Source organism: Plecotus auritus (assembly GCF_963455305.1).
Source record: "Plecotus auritus genome assembly, chromosome: 1".
NCBI classification, from domain to species: Eukaryota; Metazoa; Chordata; class Mammalia; order Chiroptera; family Vespertilionidae; genus Plecotus; species Plecotus auritus.
The window spans coordinates 100,760,829-100,788,746 of record NC_137770.1 but is presented as its reverse complement, the minus strand read 5'-3'; the positions used below and the strand labels follow the sequence as shown (position 1 = coordinate 100,788,746).

Here is a 27,918-nt window from a genome sequence, read left to right as displayed (position 1 = left end):
ATCTCTTTTTGATTTTGGAAATTTTTTTTCTTTTTTTATAGAAAAAAAATAGTGTTAATATAACCCTTGAAGCTAATTTCTAAGATGGCTTAATTATTTGAAAGAAGTACTGTTTTCTTAGCAAAGTATATATTCTAAGAACTGGAAGGCTAAGATGTTAGTTGATTTGTTTCTATTCAGAATTGTATGGTTCTGTTAAACTATACAGAATTGTATAACTCAGAATTGTTAAACTCAGAGTAGCATCAAATATCATAATGGAAGGGTCTATAGAAGTTGTTCACCAGGCTTTTTGACCTTTTTCAAAAAGGCCTTTCTTTGTCTAGACCTCTCTTTTTTTAATGGATAGTTTTTATTGTTGACAGTATTAGAGAAGTCTTCGTTTACCCCTCTTTACCCCATCCTCCTAGCCCCTACCCACTCCCCCAGATCTTTAATAATATGAGAAAATATATTTAATGCAATCTGAAATTCAAAGAAAATTAACATAAAATATTATCACCAAAGGGTGGGAAGGGAGACAAAACAAAGCAATGTAATCTATAATAATAAAAGCATAATATGCTAATTAGACTGGACAGCCAAACGACCTTCCAGACGTCATTTGGGACGTCCTTCAGGATGAAGCCGCAGTGGCAGGGGCTGAAGCAGAGGCAGTTAGGGGCAATCAGGCAGGCAGGTGAGCAGTTAGGGGCATCAGGCAGGCAGGCAGGCAGAGTGGTTAGGGTTGATCAGGCAGGCAGGCGAGCAGTTAGGGGTGATGAGGCAGGCAGGCGAGTGGTTAGGGGCGATGAGGCAGGCAGGCAAGCAGTTAGGGGTGATCAGGCAGGCAGGCAAGCAGTTAGGGGCATCAGGCAGGCAGGCAGAGTGGTTAGGGACGATCAGGCAGGCAGGCAGGTGAGCGGTTAGGAACCAGTGGTCCCGGATTGCAAGAGGGATGTTCTACTGCCAGTTTAGGCCCAATCCCTGTGCAGTCGGACATCCCCCAAGGGGTCCCGGATTGCAAGAGGGTGCAGGCCGGGCTGAGGGACCTCCCCATGCACGAATTTCATGCACTGGGCCTCTAGTAGAATATAATTTTCTCCCCCTCTCCCCTTTTTTTTTTGGTAAATCACATGTGGCTTTCAGGCTCTGATACCAGCCTCCGAGAACATCCCCCTAACCTCTGTTGGAAATAGTTGACTAGATTAACACCCTCATTTTACAGATAAAAAGACTGAGGTTTAAAGACTCAAGGAATGCTCATGCACTCAGCATATTAGGAGCATAACTCAGTCAAAAGCCCAGACATCCTGTTGGCTGCTCCATGCTTTGCCCACAGCACCCCCACCTGGGTCCTTTAAGGATACTGTCTGTGTGAAGGTGACATCTTAGCCAGCATCATCTCCCTGTATTTGATGATGCTGACATTTCCAAAGGTTATCCTGACTTTACATTGTCACAGCAGCAAGGGGGCAGAGGCCAGGAGAGACCTGCCAAACCTGACTAGTCTGTGGGCCCTGGCTTATTTTTATTTCATTTATTTCACTCTGGACATTTGTACCACCATAAGATAGAAACACTTCCTTGGTAGAGCTTCTGGGGAATAGATGGGACAAAAATCTAACTCTGAAAATGGATTCATTTATGAAATAAAATTTGGGTCTTTTACCATATTGAAAGCCTTTATTCATGGTTGTCCCTGAATAATTCAACAGATCCTCTCAAACTTCTCATTTGTTCTCTCTCTTTTTTTTTTTTTTAACAGTGTGTCCGGTGGAGAGTTGTTTGATCGAATAGTGGAGAAGGGATTTTACACAGAGAAAGATGCTAGCACTCTGATCCGCCAGGTCTTGGATGCTGTCTACTATCTCCATAGAATGGGCATCGTCCACAGGGACCTCAAGGTGAGGCCATCGCTTAGCAACATCCTTCAGCTGCTCTCCAACTCATAATGCACCTGTCCAAGATGATTGGTTCCAGAAGAGGGGTGGGGTTGCCTTGATGTAGATATGGGTGGAATAATGGTGGGCATTTGTGTACTGTTTGTCATCTGGGCCTTTGTGACTCAGAAGTAGCTTGAAGGAGGATAAAGATGAGTGGGGCTGGCCATTGCCTGGGAGATTTTATAGTCATGCTGCCAAAGGGCAACCAAGAGGTACGTTGTGTATTGATTGAAGTTTATCTAAAAGGTAATTTTGTTCAAGATGTATAGGACACAAAGACTCTTCTTCCAGTGCAGTTCCCATCTTCTCCTTATTGCATCTCTGTCTCAGCACAACATGCTATATGAAAAAAAAAAAAAAAAAAAAGGAGACAGTGGGTAGATAGCAGGAGATGAAAGAGAAGGGAAATGGAAGGTTATCAGGAAAGATAGCTTAAATGAACTACAGTTACAGCCTCTATAATGTCCTGGGTTCCTTTCTCATCATTTCCTTGTGGGGCTTTGGCATCCTCACCCTTCACTCAATAGCACTGAAGGACCTGGGCCATATTTGGGCACCTTGGAAATACATTCCTCCCCAGGTCTATGTCAATACCAAAGGACAGATAACGAACATACCATTTTGAGGAACAGTACAATTAGCATTGTTGACCCAAAGCTGTAATATGGCTTCATCTACAGCAGTTCCAGGTCTAACCCTCAGCGCTCACTGCACCCTTCCAGGTAGAAAATCCACCCCAGTACACATTCCCACCACTCATATCATAAACATAGGGATTATATTATACTGAAGCCATATACATGGCTATTGTAAATCTAAACCAATTTAAAGAATAAATTCTAAGCAGGAGTGAAAATGGAATTTCAGTATCTCCCATTATCTGGTACCAGGAGTCAAGGTATAAAATGGTGTAGCTTTTCCTTTCATAAGCACTCACTGTAAAGTTTTCTCTTCTTCTCTCCATGTTATCATTTTCCATTGACTATGCTAGTGTCTCCCAAACGTCAGTCTGTATCAGAATTGTCTGGAGGGCTTGGGAAAACACAGATTGTTGGCCCCACTCCAGACATTCTGCCTCTGTAGGTTTGCAGTGGGGCCGGAGAACTTGCATTTGTAAGGAGAGTCTAGGTGATACTGATGTTGGCTTGAGAACCACTCTTGGAAAACCACTGGATGAGAGTATTTGGGAATGTTGATCAAGTTCTTACCTGTCACCCTTTGCAGGCTTTTTCTTCTTCTTCTTCTTTTTTTTGTTTGTTTGTTTTGTTTTTTTGTTAATCCTCACCCAAGGATATTTTTTCCATTGCTTTTTTAGAGAGAGTGGAAGGAAGGAACGGGGGTGGGAGGGGGGTGGGGAGAGAAACATCAATGTGAGAGAGATACATCAATTGGTTGCCTCCCGAAAGCACCCTGACCAGAGGGATCGAACCTGCAACCCTGATCATACGTGCCCCTGATGTGGAATTAAACCTAAGACCCTTCCATGCACAGACTGACTCTCTAACCACTGACCAACCAGCTAGGGCCTTTGCAGGCTCCTAGACAGGTAAAATGGTCTGTGAGCACTATGAGCTAATCTTAGGACCTGGAGATCCTTTAGAGGGCTAAGTAAGAGCTAGATAGAGAAGATGATTTAGCTGGCACTTCTATGCCAGTCAGCAGTGCTTTCTCTGCTCTCTTATGCCCTCACCAAACAGAATCTATGCTTCCAGTACACAGCAGGCAGCCATCTCCGAACAAGTTAGTGTGGCGACTATGAAGATGTGATGTGATGGGCTGGTTGTCTATACTTAATAGAAATAATTTCTAAGCAGGGAAGGCATTTCCCAGAGGGACAATGTTTATTTCCCCCATAGAAAGGCAGATTGGCTGTATGGGAGATATTATTTTTCACTCCCCACATAACACTTTGGTAAAATACTTGGAACTTTAGGATCACCTACTAGGCTTATAATTGTGGAAGGAACATTGCTATCTTTGGGCCTTTTTGTGATCTCTTTTCAACAACACGAAGGAATTTGATCTATCTGGAGGAAGTTAATGTTAAATTTTCATAAACATCTGAGAAAATTAAAACAAGCTATATTATTTAGGCTGCAGCAATGGAGAAGATGATCAGGTTAATTTAAAACTAAGGCACAGCCTTGGCCAAGTGGCTCAGTTGGTTGGAGCATCATCCTGTACACCGAAAGATTGCAAGTTCCATCCCCAGTCAGGGCACATATGGGAGGCAACTGATCAATGTTTCTCTCTCACATCTATGTTTCTCTAAATCTCCCCCTTCCTCTCTTTCTAAAAACAGCAACAACAAAAACAAACAAACAAACAAACAAAAAATCCTCAGGTGAGGATTAAAAAAAAAAAAACTAAAAAGAAAAAAACAACTACGGAATATTCTGGGATATTTCCCCACCCCACATTTAAATATACTTTCTCCTTCCTCCAGAAAGGTATTCTTGTATCTTCTTGCCCCAGAACACTACTAGATACAATCAGTTGTTCTTTTTTCAAAATAAGGGACTGAGCCAGGAAATGCCCACTACTGCCTCCTCAGATTAGGGTAGGCTTCTCAGCCCTGCACGGGTGACACAGGGACCTGGATCATTCCTTGTGGTGGGGCTGTCCTGTGCATTGTAGGATGTGTAGCAGCACCCTCGGCCTCTATTGACCAGATGCCAGTACCACTCCTGGAGTTGTGACAACCAAAAATGCCTCTAACCATTGCCAACTGTCCCCTAGGGTGCACAGTTGGCCCCAGTTGAGAATCATCATATTGAATTAGGAAGATGGTTGATTATGTATAACATTAACTTTACAGGAAGTGTTGACTCAGATATTTTAATAGCTTGTCATGTGAATATTAAAGGGTTGGCTTGACAATTGGCCACCAATTGTCTTGCAAATATGCTATAAAATATAGTAAGCTAATTTTTAAGGTGAGTCCTGAGCCTCCTAGGACCCCAGGAATAATTGAGAGATCTCCTCATCTCCCATACCCCCCTCCTACAGTCCTCCTAATGCCCACTGGGGCTTCCATCCAGATTATCCTGGAGTCTGTCCTCTCTCCCACTTCCTTCCCTGTCCCCCCAACAAAAAGCCCTATTGTCTTTACTAGTCTTGAGCCAATTATGGTATTGATCTTAACTGTGAATGACCAGTCCATTGAATCCTTCTTAGGGATAATTGTCCTTCAAAAGAACACTTCATTGACCCAAGTGAATCTTCTATAGGAGGAATGTTTAAGAAAGATTTTGGGCCCTTTAGTAATCTCCCACCTGGACGAAGCCTGGTTCAGGAGCAGGAGCTCACTGACTTTACAGCTGCACACGTGCTGGGACAAGAAAGATTGTAACTCAGGAACTTAAAAACAGAAAGCTTCTCTCTGCACCCAGATGAATCCTTACTGTTCATCAACGGGTAACCCCTAAGCATTCAGAGAGAACATGAAAAACCACATGCACTTTTGATTAGATCATTGCCCCTACTTTCTAAGCATTATTCTTATTTTGACTATTGATTGGCTCACTTTACTCTCTTTTAAAACGCATCTCAAAATCATACACTGATTTTCTTCTGATCTCATATTTACCCAGAGAATTAATGTCTCAGTGACTGTTCAATGTCATTTCTTTTTATGTTATTATTTTGGGTAAAGGATAGAGGAAAAAAAATGGGGTTCTGTTAAAAAAAAAAAGTCTTCTGACCCTTGTTAAATGGTAAGGAAGATTTTATTCAAGACTGGTGCAAAAGGGTAAAAATAGGGAAAAGAATCCAACTAAACTCCAAATTCAGCAAGGGGAGTGGGGGGGAGGGGTGACACTTATGCAGTTGAGCAGAGTGAGGGGTCTTGGATGAACAGTTTCTAAGAGGAGACATCATGGGTAGGGGGATTCTTGCTAAAGGCAGGCCAAACGCTTACACACTGACAGACAAAGGAGACTGACCAAACTTGAATGGACACCCCTGAGCCTTCTTTCTGACTAGGTCCTGACCTTGGGTTTACCCTGAGTCCATTGGCTCTGCCCACTTAGTTCAGTCTTAGTGAGAATCCTGGTGATTTAGCAGAAATCCCCCCCGCTTCAGATGCCTTGCTCCCTGCCCTCCATATCCAACCACCCTGCAGCCAGAGCCCCCCTTATCCTTGATGTTGCCTCTTAGTCACTTTTTGTCCACTGACCCCTACCCTGTCCTTTGGCTGTAAATCTCCACTTGTCCTTATTGTATTCAGGGTTGAGGTCAGTCCCTCTCACCTACTGCAAACCCCACTGCAATAATCCCCCTGAATAGTCTGCCTAACCATCGTTAACAGGTGTCTGAATAATTTTTTTAACAACATCAAAGGTTGGGGATGAAGAACTTGACCAGATATCAAGAGTGAGGGATTCTCTCTGAACTGACTTAGCAGGATTCTGGCAAGACTGGGCTATGCAGGCCCAACAAGGACAAGGAGGGACACAGAAGGCCAAGGTCGAGGTCTGGTCAAGAAGAAGGCTCAGACGAGCCTGATGAAGGTGTGGTCAAGAAAAGAGTCTTGGTCAGGTCTCACAATTTCTCCACAGCAGCGATTGCACCTCAGAATCCCCCTCCCCTAAAGGAATTCTAAAATCCAGAGTCCTGGGCCAACCTCACCTCCACCGAAGAACAGTGTCCCCAGCCATTTAGTACCCTCCCTGCTGATCTGCTGCACAACTAGGCTGAGAACCACTTTTCTAAATAAGTCAAGTCACACTACAAACAGTAGTTCCTAAAATATAATACTTAGGAACCAAATATTCACCACAAACCACTGACAAGAGAGAATATTGCCTCACTCCTGGCGTTGGGAGGAAACCCAGATCTGAAATGGTGTATGTATGGGCAAGTGAGTTCCTCAATGCAGACTCTTCTGCTGCATTCCCTTAAGGTTTGGTACAAATGAGGGACATGATTATGTTTCAGTTGGAATAGTTCCAGAGTTTTCTGGGTGGAGGGACATAAATGGATGACAGCAGAAGTGTCAGTCCTTGACATTATCTCCCTAAGTGACAACATCATTAATTGAACAACTTTTCCAGAATAGACACAAAAAAAAGTGAGTGCCCCTGTGTTCAGGGTCTAAACCTGGCAGTGCAGGGACTGCTCTGAGGCGGACACACCTCCCTCAGTCTCCACAAGTCCTGCCCGCATTCTTTGCCAGGAACCTGGAGATTCCTGGATTTTACTCAAAATGCTATGCTATGCAAATGAGGCTTCATTGTCTCCCCCATGCAACGCCTGTTGTACAGCAAGGCAAACAGCAGCTCGGGGTACTTCAGGACACATGGCTGGAAAGTGCTGGATCTTCCAACTCCCATTCATTCCCTGGTGACATCCCTCTGCTGTCCAGGAAGCAGGACAAGCAGGTGTCAGCAGGCTCAGGAAAGGGGAAAGTGAGCACATCTTCCAGAACTAGGAGATGGGTGGGCGGCTGGGCATTGCCCAGGGCGTGGGGATGGGGGGAGGGAGGGAGGGAGGGAGGGAGGGAGGGAGGGAGGGAGGGAGCGAGCAACCCATGGGTTAGAGAAAGGTTGCTAACAAGGGTCTGGTAAAAGAACAAAATAGCACCTGCAAAAGTGATTTTATTTCTGGGTCTCCCCTTTCTCCTAACCCAGGAAATGAACCAACAAGTCTGAGAGCCCCAGCATCCTAGTGCTAATATAAAAATAGAAAGGCCTTTCAGAGGGAGAGGCAACGCGTGTTTATTTGAGACCAACAAGAATATTTGGGTATCGTTAATTCAGTCAGAAGCCCAGATCATGTTCTGATTGGGAGACAAAGGCTAGGGAAGGGGAACAACTCTGTCAGTAGAAGGAAGGTGTTTCTGTTGGTGTAGGTAACATAACTTAGGGATGTTCATTCTAAATAGTTTTTAATTTTCAGTCCATTAGTCATAAGAACTGCTTTCTCGTTATCATTGTATACAGTGCTTTTGGGAAACATTTCCCTAGGCCCAGTCCAGAGGTTATTTTGCCCTGTTGGTACCATTCCAAGGTCTAGGCATAAGCCCTGCAGGGCAGTCCCTCTGGCATGGCAGCTCTGCGTACCTTCTTGTTTTCACTGGATTGCCTCCAAACGGGGTAAATTTTTGTAAGTAGGGAAAATACTAATAATGGGACAGGGACTAACATTTATTGAAAACCAGTAAATGCCTTTTCCAGTGCTTCATTAAAGACCACTTTTCTTAATGCATTCACTACATCTGAAGGTCAAGTATATTTTTGAATAGTGAATAGATTTTGTGGTTTGGTGAGTTCACAATTAATCAGCTCTAAACACAGTTTGTAAATATTTTTCTTATTTTCTTTTTAGCCTGAAAATCTCTTGTACTACAGTCAAGATGAGGAGTCCAAAATAATGATCAGTGACTTTGGATTGTCAAAAATGGAGGGCAAAGGAGACGTGATGTCCACGGCCTGTGGGACCCCTGGTTACGTTGGTGAGGACAGTGTGTGTGTGTGTGTCCCTGCGTGTCACCCTCATCAGTCTTCTTAAGCATTTGAGGCTGGCACATGATCACAGTTGCCTGCATTTCCCTTGAGGGAAGAATAAAAAGAGGGAGAGACACTGGAAGGAGCTGGAAAGGAAGGGATTTCGCTTGAAACGTTTTAAGAGTTGGGGAGAAATCCTGTTTGATTTGGGTGAGGGCCTGACTGGAGGCCAGGAGTTGATTTGGATGAATTCCCAGATTCTAATACCAGAAATGTTCATGTGTTTATGTTTTCAAATGCTTTACAGTGAGATGCTGAGATAACAATAAGGTTCAGGCACAAATAAAACATTTAGAATGTTGAGTTAAAAGCAGCTGGGAGCAAAATATGGATAGGAGGACTCTGGTTGGAACCTTAATGAAATCACTCTCTCGAATTTGCCAGTCTTGATCTGCACCAAAGAAACCAAGAATGAAAGTTTTCCTTAAAATGAGAAGCCCAGTTTTTTTGTACTAAACATGGGGATGCCGAGGAGGCTACTGACAGATAGGAACACCTGGGCCCTAAGATTCACCTTCTGTCTTCTGGGACCCAGAGAAAAGCTATTGGAACTCTTTGTGAAATTTTTGAGACTTTCATTTATAGGAATATATTCATTCATTTAGCAAATGTATATTAAAGTGCCTGCTATGTATCAGATGCTGTTCTAGGCACTGGGGTGATGGCAGTGAATGAGCCTGTCCTCACACAGCTTACATTGTAGTTGGGAACAACAGACAGTAAACAAAGAAACAAACAAATGAACAGGGTTGTTTCAGATCATGGTAAGTGCTACGAATAAAAGAAAATAAAACGGGCATGTGATAGAATAACAAGGGTGCAGAGGGATTGGAACTGGGTTAAGGGGATGGGGAGGAGACTTGGGCAGCCAGCCATGGGAATTTAGGGGAAATAACATTCCAGGTAGAGGCATCAGCGTGTGCAAAAGCCCTAAGTGGGAAAAAGCCCAGGGAGAGTTTACAGGCTAGAATGTCTGAAAATAGTTAAAACTGAGGTTGGAAAAGACTTTTAGAAAATGGAGATTAAGGCTGAAATCCTATGCAAACCATGATGGTTTTTCTTAATGAGAACAGGAAGCCTGCCCTGGAAGAGAGGAGGGAATATTATACAACCAACATCATTCCTGTTTGTCTTTGGTAGCACCACACCATCTTCCTCAGAAGGCTGAGGAAAATAGGCCTCACTGTGGGCCTTCGGGCCTAGAGCTTGTGGGAAACTCCAGGGCCCAGCCTTATAAGTATTTGCATAATAATGGCTGTTATGTCAAAGCTGTTGCATTTTTTTTAAAATTTTTTTTATTAAGGTATTATATGTGTACATATCTTACCATTGCCCCCCCACCCCACTCCCATACATGCCCTCACCCCCCATTGTTTTGCATCCGTTGGTTACTCTTATATGCATGCATACAAGTCCTTCAGTTGATCTCTTATTTCCCCCGCCTCTCCCTAACCTTCCTGCTGTAATTTGACAGTCTGTTTGATGCTTTACTGCCTCTGTATCTATCTTTTTGTTCATCAGTTTATACTGTTTTTCATTATCCCCAAATGAGTGAGATCATGTGGTATTTTTCTTTCATTGACTGGCTTATTTCACTCAGCATAATGTTCATTTTTAAAGGAACTCACCAGAGAGGAGAAGAGAGCAGGCTGAGGGAATAACTTGAGAGACAAGGTTTAGAAGGAAGGGATAAAGACCATGGGAATGTGGCAGGGGACCAGAAGGTGTGCTCAGTGCTGCTTGGCTCTTGACTGGTGCAGGTGGGGATTGTGTCCCTGGGTTGTGTGTATGCACTAGACAGAGAACAGATTGTTCTGATCCTATTTAAGAGGCCAGCGAGGGCCTTGATGGAGATAATGGCATAGTGAGCCATCTCTGTTCTAGGAGAATAAAGTGATAGTTGCAGGAATAGGCTGGGCCCCGTCAGGGACACTGGAAGTTGTGGCTGTGTCACATGTGTAAATGCATGTGTATGCCTGGGTGGGGCGGTGGGCAGACATGTGAGCATGTGTGGTGTGCGTGTGGAATTTCTCCAGCTCAGTCCAAGCCATCAGGCAAGTAGCTAATCGAAACAAATGGACAAGCTTATTCTCATTTCTCTGAGAAGATGGGGAGGAAGAAAGTTCCGACCACAGACATTAGAAAATGAGAAGGTCTATGAGCTCATGGTGTCCAGGGCCCTTGCCAGGTGGCTCTGCTTCTTCAGCAGGCTGGTGCCCAGGCACTCTGAGCTAAGAAGCTGCAGAAGGTGTGGTGGCTGCCCAGTGTCCCCTTTTGGGAAGTCAGCTCTGGGGCTATGATTTAATGTTCTGACAAAGAATGTCCATATTTACATATGCATCACACTGCTCTCATATTTGGCTCTGATGTTGGAAAGCTTTAGCACTTTCTAAATTGGTTTTTGCTTCTTTGCATCTTGGCAGAGCCCACAGAAGGGCAGATTCTCTGGGTCTCTAAGTGGCTGCCATTGTCTGGTCTGGTTCTGTTTAGATGTCAGACGCTGTTGAGTCTGGGAACTGGGAACAATGTTTAGATGTGGCCCTTATTCCTACTACCCGAAATGGAGGCAAGTGGAGCCCTCCGGTAATCCTCTTATCAGATATCAAGTTCTCTGTGAGTGGGGAGGGGAAGAGGAGAATTGTGGGAATACAGAAATTCTGTTTCTTCATGTTTAAGCACTGAGACTCCTAGAAGACCTTTTAGAACGAGGAAGGGGACACATAAGGAGGCTCCTGTCTATGTAGACATACCTCGGGCAGTGGGCTGTGTTTCGCCCCCTGCAGTCTACATGGCAAACTCCTATGCAAAGCCCTGCTTACATGTGACCTCCTTGTGATTGCTTTCTCAACACCCATCCTCTCCTTTGCCATCCCAGTTCTTTTTCTGACCCTTTCTCATCATGGCTCTGATTACACTGCCTCAGGGTTCATTTTCATTTGTGTCTCTCCCCACCATGCTGTGGGTTTTTCTAGAGCAGGGACTGTGTCTTACTCATCTTGGCACAGATGCTTGTTGACTAACTAAAAGCCCCATGGTTCTGAAAATCAGCAATTTTTTCCTTTCTCTCCTCCTTTGTATTCATTCTGCCTACATTTATTGAATTCCTATTATGCACCCTGCACAGTGGTTTGGTGTTATGAATACAAATATGAATAAGACATATTTATTCACAGTCAGTATTACTGTGAGAGACAGAGGGCAACCAGGTACATTGAATAATGTATGGTAAGCACTACATTATTTAGCCATTCAAGAATTATTTATTTAGTGCCTACCATCTGTTCTAGGCTCTGGGGATACATCAGTAGAAAGAAAACAAACAGATAAAGGTCCCACCCTCATGGCACTTACATTTGAGTGGGAGGGAGACAGATGATAAGCAAACAGCTATGCATGTTAATTAGTACCTTAGATGGTGATAAGTACTCTGGAAAAAAATAAAGCAGTCAAGAGATGAGCAAGTGTGTGTGTGTGTGTGTGTGTGTGTGTGTGTGTGTGGTTGTAGTTTTAATTATGATGATGAGGGCAGCTCTCACCTAAGACAGTGGTGATGTGGTAAAGACTTGACCCAAGTGAAGAAGCTGGCTGTGCTGTTATTTGGAGGAAAAGTATTCCAAGGGTGTGCAAAGGCCCTGAAGCATGGAGAATGGAATGAGCAGAGAGGAGAACAGGGCATATAAAGTCAGAGAAGCAATGGGAAGGGCAGGTGGAGACCAGGACTACAGGTCATTGTCAAAATTGTAGCTTTTACTCAGGTGGCAGGAAGCTATTAGAAGGTTCTGAGGTAAAGCATGGCATGATCTGACTTTTACCAGGATCCCTCTAAGGTACAAGCTGGCAGAGTGGACGTGGTGAGAAGTTGCCAGATTCCACATATAATTTGAAGATAGTATCATCATGATTTTTTAAAAATACATATTTTATTGGTTTTTTACAGAGAGGAAGTGAGAAGGATAGAGAGTTAGAAACATCGATGAGAGAAAAACATCGATCAGCTGCCTCCTGCACACCCCCTACTGGGGATGTGCCTGCAACCAAGGTACATGCCCTTGACCAGAATCGAACCTGGGACCCTTCAGTCCACAGGCCGATGCTCTATCCATTGAGCCAAGCCAGTCAGGGCTATCATCATGATTTGAAAAATTGAAAGAGAAATCCAGGGTAATTCCAAGGATTTTTGGTGTGAGCGCCTGAAGTGGCATAGTTGCCTTGAATTGAGATGCCCCTGGGAGGAGCAAGTTGCAGAAATATTATCAGGGGTTTGGGTTTGGTTGGTTAAAGTCTCCAAGGTCAAGGAGGCTGCTGGAATATGAATGCGTCTGTAGTTCTGGAGAGAAATCCAGCCTGGAACCATGCAGTCTTCTCGTTACACATGGCAGTTAAGTTCTGTGAAGTCCCGTGAACACTGAGTTAGTGAAGACTGAGCCTCTGCTCTCAGGGAAAGACAGGGTTAGGTTCCTGTGAGCCTCTGATCACATTTTCAGCAACTGATCGATACGTACTCTTGTTTTACGTGTGTTTCTGTTCAACGACACCTTATTTAATATTATGTTGATTTATTCATTGAACTCATGGCCAACAGCACATGACTCGTGCCTGAACAAACCTTGTCAGACACATGTATTTTCTCCATAAGGCACATCCAGGCCTTCCTGTGCTTAAGAACTCTACCCAGCACTTCGGCATTACAACTGGGGCCCATTTGAAACAGTGAAGTCAACAGAACACACAACAATGTGAAAAATGTGGTGCTAATTAGACCATGAAAACAATACTTGTTTACAGTGTGAGAGCCAAAACAAGAAGGCAGAGCATTGCCACTTTTGACCTCACCTGGGAATGTGCACCGTGGACAACTCAAAGGTTTGGCCACTCTGCTCATGTCCACAAATGACCACAAAAGCATCATGTATGGATTTGGGGGCTAAAAGTAAATTTTAACGAGTAGGCAAATTAAAATATATGGAATTCATGAGTAATGAGGATGGGCTGTTTTGGGGAACTGATGTTCTCTGGATGCATTTTAAAGCCAGGAACCTGGATAAGATTGCCAGCCGGGTAGGTATAGATGGGGGAGAGGAAAGGCCCCAGGGCTGAGTCATGGGACTCCAGGGTCCATAAAGTTAGCAGCAGGTGAAGTAAAAAGAGAAGCAGGGAGTGTGGCATCTGGCAAGCTTCAAGTTGGAGAAAGTACCATGTGTCAGTTGTTGCTACTAAGTCAAGTAAGATAAAGACTGAATGAGTATTGATCATTGGTTTTTGGGGACCTTGAATTATAACTTTAGAGGCCCCGTGCATGAATTTGTGCACAGGTGGGGTCCAGCCAGCCCACCCCAATGGGGGGCTTTGGGGGTTGGGGGAGGCGATCGAGGGCAGGGCCAGCTGGGGGGAGGGGCTGTGGGCGGTTGGCCAGCTGGCCCTGCCCCCTGGTCAAACTCCCGGTCGAGGGGACAATTTGCATATTAGCCTTTTATTATATAGGCTTATGACTAATTAGGTCTGTGAGAGCCTGGCCATCAGAGCAATGCCAGGGGGAAGGTGAAACAGGTCTTTGCAAGAAGACCCCAGCTTGTCAATTCTGAGGATGGACACAGCCAACTCCACCTGCCATGGGATCTGGAACAAAGAAGCCAAAGCCTCATTCCTGCTGGGCAGTTTCCCATTTGACCAGGGCAGAACCCAGCCATGTGGCATCTGTGAGGCAGTATGGAGAGAGTGTTGTTCTTCCCTCTGACTTGGGGGACACTGCCTCACTAGCTCAGGCCAGGAGCAGTGGTTTACTGGCTGCTTTTAACTTTAGTTCAGACTCCTTCTGGGTAGAAATGTTGGTTTCAATTTGTGAACACTGTTGTTTTGTTGTCATTATTACCTAAATGACTATTCAATTAAATAGTTAATTTTGGCAACATCAAGATTATTGCTTCAGTTTAAATTAGCTCTCTAATAATGAAGAAATTCTAAAAAAAAAAAAAAGTGGGGGGCTGTTTATCCCAAGTATCCCAATGCACATAGTGTCATAGAAGAAGGCAAAGGAATCTGAGCACTTGAACTTCACCGTTTGCCCGTAGCAGCTGCCCAGATCGTACACACCCTTTATAAGGAGCCATGACCCTTGCAGATTGTCACTTCAGCAGGAGATGTGGGCATCTCTCCATCCATAAGTGTTGAGTTCCTACCACAGGCAGCACAGAGAGCTTCTCTGCTGGAGGATGGCAAGTGGGCAATACAGATCCACACAAGCATGTTTCCAGTGTCAAATCACTGACATAGTTTAGAAGCAATATCCCAGATACAGGTGAGATAGATCAGCAAGGCCTGGAACAACCAGAGGAAAGCTGTGGAGGAAGCAGGATTTGAAGGAAGGGTAGAACTCAGGGGACAATGAGGAGAGTTACAGATGCAGGCCAGCAGGAGCACGAAGGCCCGAGCCATGCTTCTTGTATGGTCAGGGAGAAATAACAGGCTCATTGGGCTTGGAGAGAGGGCGTGCATAAGTACTCGGAGATAATTTAGGGGAAATGATGGGACCACCTGGTGGAAATCAGCTCATCAGGATTGCATGGTGGCCATCACTGTGGTATTGACCTGGATTTAGATCCATGTAATTGTGTTGGGTAGAACATTCCCCTCGGTGTCACCAATAAGGGAGAGAGGCAGAGCTAAGAAACTTAGGAAAGTTACTGCTCTGCAAACACTAATTAAAGCATCCAAACAGGGCCTCCTGAATCCCTGAATAGAAACAGTAAGTCACAGAAAGCACCCTTGCAGTCAAGTAATTATGAGACGGAAGACGACACACCTACTCCTGTTTGGTAAATGAAAGCCTGTTGACTAATTTCTTGATACTGCTATTTGCACACTCACGTGATTTCTCAGATTCTGTGGGTCTAGTTCTCCTGTTTTCAGAAAGAAAATTAAGGTATTTTAAAAGAAGCCTTTGCCTATAGATTAAGTGACAACGTGTCTTGCCAGTGGCAGGCAAGCCTGTGCTCTCTCACCAGCGAGGAGATTCAGGAACCGAAACTGCACTTGGAAAAGGGGGAGGAGGCTGGGCACACAGGCTTCACTGCCTTGTCCTGTGTTAGAGTTACATGAGACTTTCGGTTTTCATTGAGCCTTATTGAGTGATATTGCCTGTCACTGTTCCCATCTTCACTCAGAACAGACAAGAACACGTGGATTAAATTGATTGACACCACCCATTGCCATCCTCTTCAGCAACCTAAGTCAGGGCAGTTCCTTTCGTCTTTTTTCATGGTTCCTCTGTTCCCTTTAACCTTCACTCTAGTGAGTGCAGGGGTGGGCAAACTTTTTGACTCGAGGGCCACAATGGGTTCTTAAACTGGACCGGAGGGCCGGAACAAAAGCATGGATGGAGTGTTTGTGTGAACTAATATAAATTCAAAGTAAAGGAGCGGAGGGGAGAGCAAGAGAACCGGATAGAACAGCCAGATCTGGCCCGAGGGCCATAGTTTGCCCACGGCTGCCTAGTGTGTAGCTGTTTTCCCCCACAGAACTTGATTTTCATTTGTTCACTTAAATATCACATTTTAGTACCCGGCTATAAGCATTACATCATTGTTCTCATTCTCTCAGACTGTTAGTGTTGAGACAGGATTTTATATAACTGACAAATTGGCATACAGGGCACAGACAGGTGGGCGGAGGACTCAGATAAGAATTTTCTCTTCTCTCTCCGCAGCGTCTTAGTGACAGCCAGCCTCGGAACATTATCACACCGTGCTGTAACCAGGCCCCATTTGTTAGAGGGGCATGGGGTGGGGGGGGGGGGGGAGGGTGTGTAGAGCCTGCTGCTTTTATGACCCTTGACACCGTGAGCATGGATGGGGACAGAGCTCACTATCAGAGTGTGGGCAAAGCAACCCAACCCTGCCTTGGAGGAGTCCCCACTCCACACGTCCAGTCCCACTCACTCACTCACTCCTAACACTTTTAAAGCATTTCTCATCCTTCTAGAATTTCTTAATGCTCCCCTTGAAATCTTTGATATTGGGATGGAGTCTCATAGTTTCTAAACTGTTACCATTTTGTTATGGTGAAGAGGAGGAAATAGTATTTTTTGTAACTTACTCTTCTATTTTTCTTTTAGTGATTAAAAACCAAAATATTGGAATTCTCTACCTGTCTTCTTAGTTTTGAAGTGTAGCTTCTTATCAGATTTCAGAAGATAGGATGGGCTTAAGTACAAAGCAGTCCTTCCATTGTGGTCACAGCGGTTAAGGCGGAGGCTGAATCTTGGGAAAACCTGTAAAGGACGCGTCTCAGGATTCTCTGTTGCCACGTTGTTCTGAAACGCCTTACTCAGAACATTCTCTTTCCTCATCCCACTGAATTCCAGGTCTCTCCCACACTTTCACACACCCGCAGCCCTCCCATTTTCCACCCCCTTCCCATTCCATAGCCTCACTCCCCACCCTCCAGCCACAGTTTGGCTTTGGTAGCATTTGAATAGTAATCCAGCTCTGATCAGAATGGTAATTATAAACCAGGATGGTGCTTTAATGGGGACTTTTCATGCCTGTGGTAAAATTCAAGAGCTACTAGGAAGATCAGAGTGAGCTGCTCTTTTGTGAAGCATTTTCAGTGCATTACAACTCCAAGGGCAGGATGCGAGAGAGAACGGAGCTATCAAGAAACTTCCACTCTTAACTTTTGGGTTGAAAGTAAACCACAGGCAAGGAGTGATCCTGTGTTTCAGCTGTATTCCTGTTTGCCAAAATGTGGGTTACAATATCCTAAACCCAGGTGAAGCAACACCTTTTTAAGATGCTCACAGTGAAGCCTCTCACTGATCTGTTTTGTTGTGTGTGTGGTTTTTTTTGTAATATCCCTGCTGCTGAAAATTCTACTATTGACAGGAAGTAGATCTGACTAAGCACATTCAATATTACCTCCTTGTTAAAATGTGGTTCTTACCAAGGCCCAATTCTCCTCTGAAATGTATGCCTGAATTTTATTTTCCGTGATCTTAAGAACTTTATTGACCCTTTGAGAACAGGCCACAGCAGAATGGAGCTATTCCTTCTCACCCCCTGTGGACACTCCTCAGGGACAGGACACTGTCTAGGATCCAAGTGTCTAGCCCTGGACACAATCCCTGGTGGCATTTCTTAGCACAAGGGGAAGCACAGCTTCCATTTGAGCTCTTTTCTACAAAAGCCTGACTCCAGGACAAAAGTGCAGGTGCCCTTTAAGACAAGAAACTGAGGCGTGGAAGAGAATGAGTTCTGTGAGGTCCACTGGCACAGACCAGGCCGTAATTCTGTCCTCTGAGTCAGTGCTGGCTGAGGTGACAGAGGTGATGCCCTCCAACCATGGACAGTCTTAGGATGTTAAGGCACAATCATGGAAGTTCAGGCTCCCGCTAGGCACCTGCTTCTCTACCAGGCTCCTCCTGTGAAGACCCCATCACATTTACCAGCCTGCCTGGCAGAGGAGAACTTGAATGCAGCCCCCCTACTCCCCCCCCACACTGCAATCCTTAGGGTTGGGGATCGTTCATGAGCCACTTGGGAAAAGCCATGATATTGAAAGAAGCCTTTACTCCCTCTGGCCGTGACTGACTTCCATCTCTTAGGGCCTTTTCCTCCCCACTGTGACATGCATGAAGTCCGAGTCAAAGGCCTTTCTCCTTGGCCTCTTCAGGGAGGCGAGGCCAGGCAGCAAGAGAAACAGATGAACCTTAGACTAAGCCATGGGCCAGCAAGTCGCCTGTGCCAGCCTCTTCTCGCTCACAACATCAGCTGCGTGGCAGGTTGGACCTTTTAAACCCATTTGGAAGACAGAAATTCACTCAAAGACAGAGCTGCTGTTAACCTTGGAGTCCACTAAGCTCTATCTCAGCAGGTGGGGGAGTTGGCAGGAGTTTTACACACTCCAAAGACTTAGGGACAAAATTAGAATATGCCCATTTTTATAAGTAGTCTTCTGGAACAAATTTTTCTCACCTCCCTTTAAAAAAGAATTATAACTGGGCCCAATGGAAACAAGATTGGTTAGAGCTGGGCATTGCATCCTTATAGCTACTGAAAGGATGGGAGGGGACTCAGGGTGATGGATAAGGTAGGCTTGATGACACCTGGCCTGGAGGTAAGAGAGTGTGGGGTGGGGACTGGGAGGAGGAGGGGACAGCGGGCCCCAGAGAGAAAATATGGAAGGAATAGTCTCCCTCTTGCCTCAATAAATGCAGATCCATAAAGGTGCCATGGCAAGCCAGAGTTCCACGGCCATCACAGGAATCTCTAATATTGCGACAAATTGTCCTGTTTCCAAAGCATTGTCTGAAAGCATTGTCTGTCAGCATGAGGAGCAGGCAATTCCTGGGCTGCAGTGTCTAGAATGGTGCCTGGATAGAGGACTGTGTAGACAGGTTGGTGACTAAGTGAGCAGAAGGATCAATAACTAAATGAACAAAAGGACAAGCTGGACTGGAGGCATGCGTAGGGGGATCTAAGGGTCCTTCCAACTCAGATTCAAGTTCCTACGCCCTGCCCTTCTATCCCACGTGGGCCGAGCTCAGTCCTGACTTCTGGAGGCTTTAATCAAAAGGGTGAAAAATCTTAATTTATGAATCATTTCAATATGTTGAGTTAGAATCAAGTGAAAAAAACAACAAATGATATCAAGGATCTATCTGTCCATCCTTATTTTTAGACAATAATAAAACCTGAGTTCTGCTTTTGCTCCTATGGTTTTACCAACTTTTCTTCCTTACATAATAACTACCATTAATTATATCTATAACTTGTTATGTGCTTATTATTTCCTGTAAGCCACATAATGAGTTTAAAAGTTGGGCTTTATTAATGTTCCATTTTACAGATGAGCAAACTGGAGGTTTAGAGAGATTAAATGACTTGGCCAAGTCACACATACAGTAAGTGGTGGATCCTAGGTTTCCTTCACTGAAAAGGCAATGTGCCTAACTGTTTAAAACTTCTTAAATCCAGGCAACTGACGTTGTTTTAAGTGAAAGTAAACCTAAATTTCACATCTTTACCTCTCATTTAATTCTGTAATGATCTTTTATATCCCTCCTACTGCTTCATCTTTACACCTGCTACTTTATTATTAGAATACATGAGGCATATTTTCACAGCTCCACTAGCCACAGCAATGTGCTCTCCTCTCCCCGCCACCTCGCATCTTTCCCATTCTTTCCATTTGTACTGTCTCCATCATTTGACTGTTGGAGGTAATATATTATTTCCTTGGATATCTTCAGAATTTTATTTAGAGTAAGTTTAGTATTTTCAGAGTTTTATTTAGAGTGAGTTAAGCTTAAAAATCAATTACACCTCTCCGAACTTGTCATGATCTTATCTGTCTCGCTGTCTCAGCCTGATCACTGTCCTCAGGAAGCAGCGGAGGCTGGATTACTCCTGCGGCTTGTGTCTGCACTGAGTGCCCAGACAGCAGTGCCATGGATGCAGGGATCAGGTCTGCCTTCTTCACCCCATAAACCCATTGCCTGACATGGGACCCAACCCTTTAAATGATGGCGTAGGTGGAGAAACATCACCTTGGGGCCATTGTTTCTGACCAGCGGTTTCACTTTCTGGCACGGAGGGCTGCTCCTGCCACCCTGGAAATTGTGTCTCTGTCCCTTGCCCACTGGAAGTGTTTATCTCTGAAGTACTGAGAGGAGTGGTACTCAAACATCCATAGGGGAGAACAAATTGCCTTGAATATGAGCTTCTGAGCTTGGTAGCAGGGTGGGATCTCAATCTCCTCATCTCTCAGCAGAAACTGCTCTTCAGCCTGCCTTGAGAGGCAGGGAGATTTCCTCTTCTCCTCTATAAGAGCCTGAGGGTGGATTATTGTGGCCCCACCTTCACCCCTCTAAGATAGCCACTCTCCTCCTTTCCAGTTCGACTTAGTTAAGCCATTTCCTCTCATTCAGTAAGGAAAATGGGTGATTTAATTGTTTTAAAAAACAAGATGAAAGGTTTCTGAAATTTTTAATTTTCTTTTTGCAATCGCTGATATCTTTCCCTTTACCAGGAATCCTTGCTCTAAATCAGGATAGTACAGCTTGGTTTACAGAACACATTTCCTATCAAGTAGAATTTCCTGCTGTAGGTAGGTGGTGAGTCTCACAGCAGTAAATGCCATAATTTTCTATTTTAAACCTGCTGTTTCCCGGAAGAGTGTGAGTTAAGCCTGGGGCTGAGAAGGGCCACCTCTGTCCATGGGTAGCTTCCACTCCTGGATGCTCTTCTGAGGCTGCATGGTTTCCGTGGAGATTAACTTCTATTTTCTGTGTAAACAAAACGAGCCAATGGGATGATGTTCCTATCAGGAATAGCCAAGAAAACTGAATTAACGGCCCCTGAGATTTGACCAGGAAGGAGGTTTTAAGAGATCATTAACGAAGTTATCTTTTCTGCCCTTTAACCTTAAAACTAGAAATTCTGAGATCCTGTTGAAAGGTTTTATGGAGAGCAGCATGAATGTCAAACGTATCTGCACACAGAGCACTGGGGCTAATTCTGTCTCTTTAATCCCCAAATTCATGTCAGAAATCATTTGCTTGAGTCTCTTTTCCCGTTTTTGCGGCGCGAGGAACCATGAGCAGCAAAGTCTTCCGCGACACCCTTTAGGAGGCGGTGCAGGAGGTCCTGCACGGGAACCAGCACAAGCGCCGGAAGTTTTTGGAGACGGTGGAGCTGCAGATCAGCCTGAAGAACTATGACCCTCAGAAGGACAAACGCTTCTCAGGCACCGTCAGGCTTAAGTCCACGCCCCGCCCCAAGTTCTCCGTGTGTGTGCTGGGGGACCAGCAGCACTGTGATGAGGCCAAGGCCGTGGACATCCCGCACATGGACATCGAGGCGCTGAAGAAACTCAACAAGAATAAGAAACTGGTCAAGAAGCTGGCCAAGAAGTACGATGCCTTTTTGGCTTCAGAGTCTCTGATCAAGCAGATCCCACGAATCCTGGGCCCAGGCCTGAATAAGGCTGGCAAGTTCCCTTCCTTGTTGACCCACAATGAGAACATGGTGGCCAAAATCGATGAGGTGAAATCCACAATCAAGTTCCAGATGAAGAAGGTGCTGTGTCTGGCAGTGGCTGTTGGCCACGTGAAGATGACAGATGATGAGCTTGTGTACAACATCCACTTAGCTGTCAATTTCCTGGTGTCATTGCTCAAAAAGAACTGGGAGAATGTTCGGGCTTTGTACATCAAGAGCACCATGGGCAAGCCCCAGCGCCTGTACTAAGGCCCAGCTAATAAACCATACTGCCACTGTGAAAAAAAAGAAAAAAGAAAAAGAAATCATTTGCTTAAGGACAGGTATTTAGTGATTGATCTTAAACCTAATACAGGCACTTCCCAATAGACAGTTGAATTCCAAAATTAATTTGTTTCCCTCTCTCTTATTTTATTCTTTTTTTTCTGTACCTTCTCACTAAAAATATTTGAGGCAGCTAAGTGTATTTGTAAATCACTTGTATGGAGTTTGGAAAATGTTTTCTTATAGAAATAGTGGTGTGTGTATAGAGTAGGTTGGGTTCAGTTGAATAACCATTTGTTGAACAATCATAATGAGGTTCACACAGCAGTGAATGGATGCATAAGGTACAGTAGGAGCTTACAAGAAGGCTAGTGTATTATAGGATTTTGCTAAGTGGACCTGGGAACCCAACTGCTCTGCCCAACACGTATCATCCAGGTAGAGCTGCCTCCACCTCAGCGCTACTTTCTCCTCCTCTAAAAGGCTGGCTTTGGCCAAGCTTAAGGGATAATCAGAAGGTTGGACCTGCCCTAGCCTGTTTGGCTCAGCAGATCGAGCATTGGACTGCAGACCGAAGGGTCAAGGGCACGTTACCTCGGTTGCAGGCTCCCCCCCTAGCCGGGCCCTGGTCAGGGCACATGCAGGAGGTAACCAATCGATGTGTCTCTCTCACATCGTTGTTTCTCTCTGTCTTTCCCTTTCTCTTCCACTCTCCCTAAAAATCAATGGAAAAATATCCTCGGGTGAGGATTAACAAAAAAAAAAAAAAAAAAGAAGGTTGGACCTGCTACCTACTTTGCATGTGTCCTTTTCTACACCTCCTGTTGGGTGGGTCTCTCTACTTCCTTTGATGGACACTGACAGCCCCCAGGGATTGAGCATTGAAATGCACTCAAGGAATCTCTGTGTGCCCTCTCTACAAGTGTCTTTTCCTTTTGCCATGGAGGTGCCAGGAGCCGAAGCCCTTTCCTGCTCTGCCTGGGGACTGAGGGCAATGCAAACCAGCCACAGTGCCTTTTAATAACTACTCTCTTTGTCCATAGCTCCAATTAAGTTTTTTAAATTAAAAGCCTCCCTCTATTAGAAGGTGTGGGGGTGGTGAGAGTCATTGCCAACCTCCCACTACACAGGGATTCTGCTGGGTACAATTAGAAGAGAAAATTGTTTCTCCTTGATTAAGAAGTTCTGTGGCACCTGCAGGCAGCATTGGGGCAGAGGTGGAACTGTGGCGGGACTCAGAGAACCCTTATCACTTTACAAGGCTCCGGATGAGCTGTTCTGGGCCTCCTAGGCTTGGAAGCTCATTCTGAAAGTTTATAAATTGGACGCTATGACTTTTGAGAATTACAGCAGAAATCCTGCCAATGGTATAAGATGGATGACACAATATAAGGGAGTTTAGCTGGTTCTTAAAGTGGAAACTAAAGATCAGATCTGATCTAAAAAGATCAGAGTGAGAAGTGAACTCTCCCAGTGGGACATGCTGTGAAAAGGGATCAAGAAAATGGTAGGAGATGGGCCAACACCTGGTGAATGAGACACCCGGGGAAATAACGGAACCACCTACAGAACACAGAGCGGGAGAGGAAACAGCCTGCCTCCTCTCGGGGGTTCCTTACGACTTGGTCACCATATCAGATTGTCGGAGGATTTGAATGTTGCCTGAAAACAATTTTTTTAAAGAATTACTATGAGATGAAAAGTAGCTACTTAAAGTGACATAGGTAAGCTTGTTCAAACAATGTCCCAAAGAAAATTTGGTTCCAGGAATCACAAGTAAAATTAGACTTAATATCATTTGTATGTGTGCTGTGATGCAATTTTTAAAACATTTTAAGTTAGCGAAAATAGTACTTCCAAAGCAATTGGCATTGTCTTTTGTGTCATTATAGTATACTTCCTGCTTCACCGTCTGCATTTCCAGTGCAGTTAAGACCTCACCAGAAGACAAATGGTTCACTTGCCTCTACTTAGTTAAAAAATGTTTCTAGTTTATTGTTGACATAATCCAGATAAAACACAACACTAAAAAGAACAAGAAGTTTGGCACATGCATACAGACTTCCACCCCCAATATGTGACCTGCTATTTGTTAATAATGTAGAACTTTCCCCCTAACATCCATGTACTGACCCTGGCCTCATTTTGTCAGTGGCCCCTTTTGTCAGTTGCCATAATGGAAGAATCTGAGGAAGATCCAGAAATCTTTTTTTTTCTTAAACCACATATCTGATGTTATAAACTTTAACATTTAAACAAAGTCCCATATTTTGAAAGTATGTGTCATCTGCGACTTCAAGAATCTTAACATCTCAAGTGACCTTCAAGGTCCAAGTTGCATAAAAATCAGCTACTTGCTTTTCAGGTCTGTGCAGTGCCTCGCACAGCTCTCTAAAAGGATGCATCTGCCAAAGTGTAGGTGACATGCTTGCTGTGTGCCCCCTGGACATGCGGGCTTCTGGAAGGAAACCGTGTCTTTTGTTCTTTGAGTTTCTGAACCATAGATGGTGGCCAGTTCTTTCCTCTTTCTAACCGATGATGGCAGCAAGGAGGAAGACGAGAAGGAGGATGTTCTTTTAAAGAATCGTCCTTCCCACCTCCACAGCGCTGAAAACTGTGAAGAAGGACCACTGGAGAGAACACAGCATTAGCTCCTCCTTGGAGTGAGACCTGATTTGCAGGGGCCAAGTCTCTTTTTCCCCTCTGCACATCGTGGCTCAGGGGGTGGGCCCAGTCTTTGCTTATTAACGATGGGGTCAGCTGTCCCAAGTGCTGACAGCTTCCTTCTCCACATTCCTTGTCCACCTTCCTGTCACCTGTGGCACCTAGTACATGGCGTGAGTCTGTGCTTGAAATCTTGTGCAAACTTCCTCATGCCTCTGCGCTCTGACATCTGTTCTGTGGGTGTCTGGGCCAGGCTGGCCCTCCTTCTCCCTAAAGAGCCCTGCAGACGTCAGCTTGGCTCTGTCTCATGACACCTGCCATCAGCTCTGCCAGGAGGTGAAGGTGGGTCCGGCGTTGCCCCGTGAGCCTTCTCTGACTCCTTTGAACTTTTTATCAGGCCACGAGGAAGGCCCCAGAGGCTCAGACATGTGCCCCTTGCAGAGATCTAGTCACCTCCCACCATCTGTGCCTGTGTGGCCACTCAGACCAGAATCAGCTCAGAGAGAGCAAACCTCCTAAATCAGCAAGACATTTACTGGGAGAATGGCTCCCTTTTGTCAGCTGCTATAATAGAAGTATCTGAGAAATATGCTCTGAACAGTTACAGGGAAAAGGAAGTTGTGATGCAGCCAGCTCCCAGTTATCTGAGGGCCACTTCTCCAGTTTGTGAGCTTCCTTTCTTTATAGTCTCATCTCTCCTTTTGCCTCTGTGTTCAGGGTGAACATTGCAAGGAAAGAACGTACACCTTTATTTATTTTGCTCTTGTTAAAAGCAAATAGTCTGATCGGAAGTCTGAAGGAATTGGGGCTGAAACCTAAAATTAGATTTGGGGATTACCTGTGGATTGCATTCCTTGCCATCATAACTAGAAACACTCCACAGTAGCTTGTCTACTTCCCTATTCATGCTCAGGAAGATTTATCTTCAACAGAATGAAAGAGGATTTTGCTGTTAGTTTCTCTGCACAGGATTTTTCCTACAGACTGAAGAAACTCTGACCTTAGCAATCAGTGCATCCAAGCGGAAAGAACCGGGACAGGGTGAGACTGACTGGTTCATAGCTACTGTGTAGTGTCAGAAAATGAACTTCTCCGAGGCTCCTTTTTTTCTCTCTGTCAGGGGCAGATAAGAGTAATTGTTAGAGCTGCTGACAGGCTCACAGTAGGAAATGTTTATGAATGACTAGCATGAGGCCTGTCATGGCAGGCACTTAGTCAGGGCAGGGCCCTCTGAGAGGAAGGAGGTGTGTTGCCTGCTCTCCTGCTGGATGCTTTGGGAAGTGCTGACCTCTCAGTCCCTCTAGGCCCTCACCTGTAACGTGGGGATCATGATGGTAACGATAATTAAGTTGTTCCCGCCAAGGACAAATCCGTAGAACACACAGTTCAGTCCAGAATGAGTGCCTTATAAGCTATAGCAATTTTGGTTTTTCTACCCTCTTAATTCTCCTGGAAAGTCTATACTGGAGACACCTCAATTAGATAAAAAGAAGAGTTTGCTTGTGAAGAGTTACTGTCTTTTCTTGTATTTACTTACTCTGCACAGATCTGTATAGCAGACACTGCAGGTGCCAGACACGGGGTGGGTCTCCAGCACTGGGCGGTGCCACAGGGCCTGGAGCAGGAAGTGTGGGGAAGGTGCAAAATAAGCCCAGCCCTCGGACTCCTGATGAACAGTGGGTTAGAACCAAGGAAGAGTGATGAAATAGCATCTTCTCTGTTTCACCAACAAGAAAATGAAATGACGATACTGACAGATAACCCACCCAAAAGACCCTACGTGGGGGCCAGAAGTGCCTCCTTGAGTTGAACTGATTGGAGGGGAGGTCACATCCCAGGCCTTAAACAGAACTACCTTTCTCTGGCTCTGTTTGGTCTGAACTGTAGTGCCTAGCCCAGCACTCACATAAAATAGCCACCTATTAAGTATTTGTTGATTGATTGCATTTGATTGATAACCTCTAGTCACACACACACTCATGCCTTCATTTTTTTTCTTGTTAGAAAAACCAACAAATAAAACAGGTCGTATACCTCTACTCACTTTTAGAATCACATGTAGTTCAGCCCAAGGAGAAGACAGAAAAAGAAAAAACAAACCTAAAAAGTGTCATGTGTCAGACCTTTAACTTGTCTGGCTTGTGTGTCTGTGATTTCACAGCTCCTGAGGTCCTCGCCCAGAAACCTTACAGCAAAGCTGTTGACTGCTGGTCCATCGGGGTGATTGCCTATATCTTGTAAGTATTGCTTGCCACTTTGGCTTCTTTTTTCCCTTTTTTAAATTGTGGCAAAATAGACATAAACAAAATTTACTATTTAACCAGTTTAAGAATGCACTTCAGCAGTATTAAGTATATTCATATTGTTGTACAATCATCACCACCATCCATCTCCAGAATGTTTCATCTTCCCAAATTGAAACTCTGTCCTCATGAAACAATAACTCCCCATTTCCCCGCCCACCCCCCCCACCCCTTTCAACCACCTTTCTACTTTCTGCCTCTAGGAATCTGACTCCTCTAGGTTCCTCATGTAAGTGGAGTCACACAGTATTTGTCCTTTCATGTCCAGCTTATTTCACTTAGAATAATGTCCTCAAGGTTTATCCATGTTGTAGCATATGTCAGAACTGTGTTTTTGAGGCTGAATAACATTCCATTTTGTGTATATACTACATTTTGCTTATCCATTCATAATGTTGCTATAAACACAGGTGTACTGCTTTCAATGCTTTTGGGTGTATACCTAGAAGTGAAAGGCTGGATCATATGGTAATTCTATGTTTAACTTTTTGAGGAAAAAATTTACTGTTTCCCAAAGCAGCACCACCGTGTTACATCCCCAACAGCAATGCATAAGTGTTCCAATTTCTCCACATCCTTGTCAGCACTTGTTGTTTTCCACTTTCTGATAATAGCCATCCTCATAGGTGCGAAGTAGTACCTCATGTGGCTTTGATTTGCATTTCTGTTAGAGCTACCGATATTGGGCATCCTTTCATGTGCCACCTTGGCTTTCTGGGGATGCAGATCACTATGAAAATACTAGGGGGTCCCTAAGAGAAATCTCAATGAGAAAAAATGTGATGGAAACCAAAAGTTAGCCTTTGGATTCCTCCTTCCTTCTCAGCTCACTTACCGCCACTCTCCAGGAAATGCAGTTTGAGGTCATAGTCTCATTGCAGTTATTTCATGATGGTCAATTTTGGTTTTTATTTTTATGTTTTATTTTGCTTAAGTCCACTATAAAGTTATTTTTAAGTTACAGTTTCTTTTTCCAACACTTATTATTAAACATACTTTTATGATGGGTTTAGGCTAACCAGTTTCTGTAATTGATAGAAAATTAACTCTTTCTCCTCATTGTCCCCAAGAAAGGGAACATGTCCTAGCAGACAGAGCCCACTGCACACAGTGAAAGACTGTGATCAGTAGGAGACTGTGATCAGAGAAAGGTCTGACAGTGTGTGGCATCCTCAGGGAATGCTGGGAACACACACACACACACACACACACACACACACACACACACACACACACCTCATTACCTGAGAAGAAAATGATC

At 44.6% G+C, this 27,918-nt stretch overlaps 2 protein-coding genes across 3 annotated transcripts in view; both read left to right on the top strand.

The window, feature by feature from the left end:
- CAMK1D (calcium/calmodulin dependent protein kinase ID) overlaps positions 1 to 27,918 on the top strand; it is a 395,298-nt gene that overhangs the window by 334,672 nt on the left and 32,708 nt on the right. For both annotated transcript variants that reach the window (XM_080644055.1, XM_080644056.1), the window contains exons 4-6: positions 1,748 to 1,886; positions 8,253 to 8,379; positions 26,516 to 26,591. In XM_080644055.1, the coding sequence (XP_080500181.1) occupies positions 1,748 to 1,886; positions 8,253 to 8,379; positions 26,516 to 26,591 (342 nt within the window). The remainder of the gene's footprint in view (positions 1 to 1,747; positions 1,887 to 8,252; positions 8,380 to 26,515; positions 26,592 to 27,918) is intronic.
- LOC308235312 (large ribosomal subunit protein uL1-like) lies at positions 19,881 to 22,436 on the top strand. The gene has a single exon (XM_080644070.1). It carries the CDS (start codon positions 21,274 to 21,276, stop codon positions 21,673 to 21,675), a length of 402 nt encoding a protein of 133 aa, XP_080500196.1. The 5' UTR covers positions 19,881 to 21,273; the 3' UTR covers positions 21,676 to 22,436.

Excerpts from the sequence above, each read along its gene's own strand:
- LOC308235312 (XM_080644070.1), top strand. The coding sequence starts at position 21,274 with ATGGACATCGAGGCGCTGAAGAAACTCAACAAGAATAAGAAACTGGTC.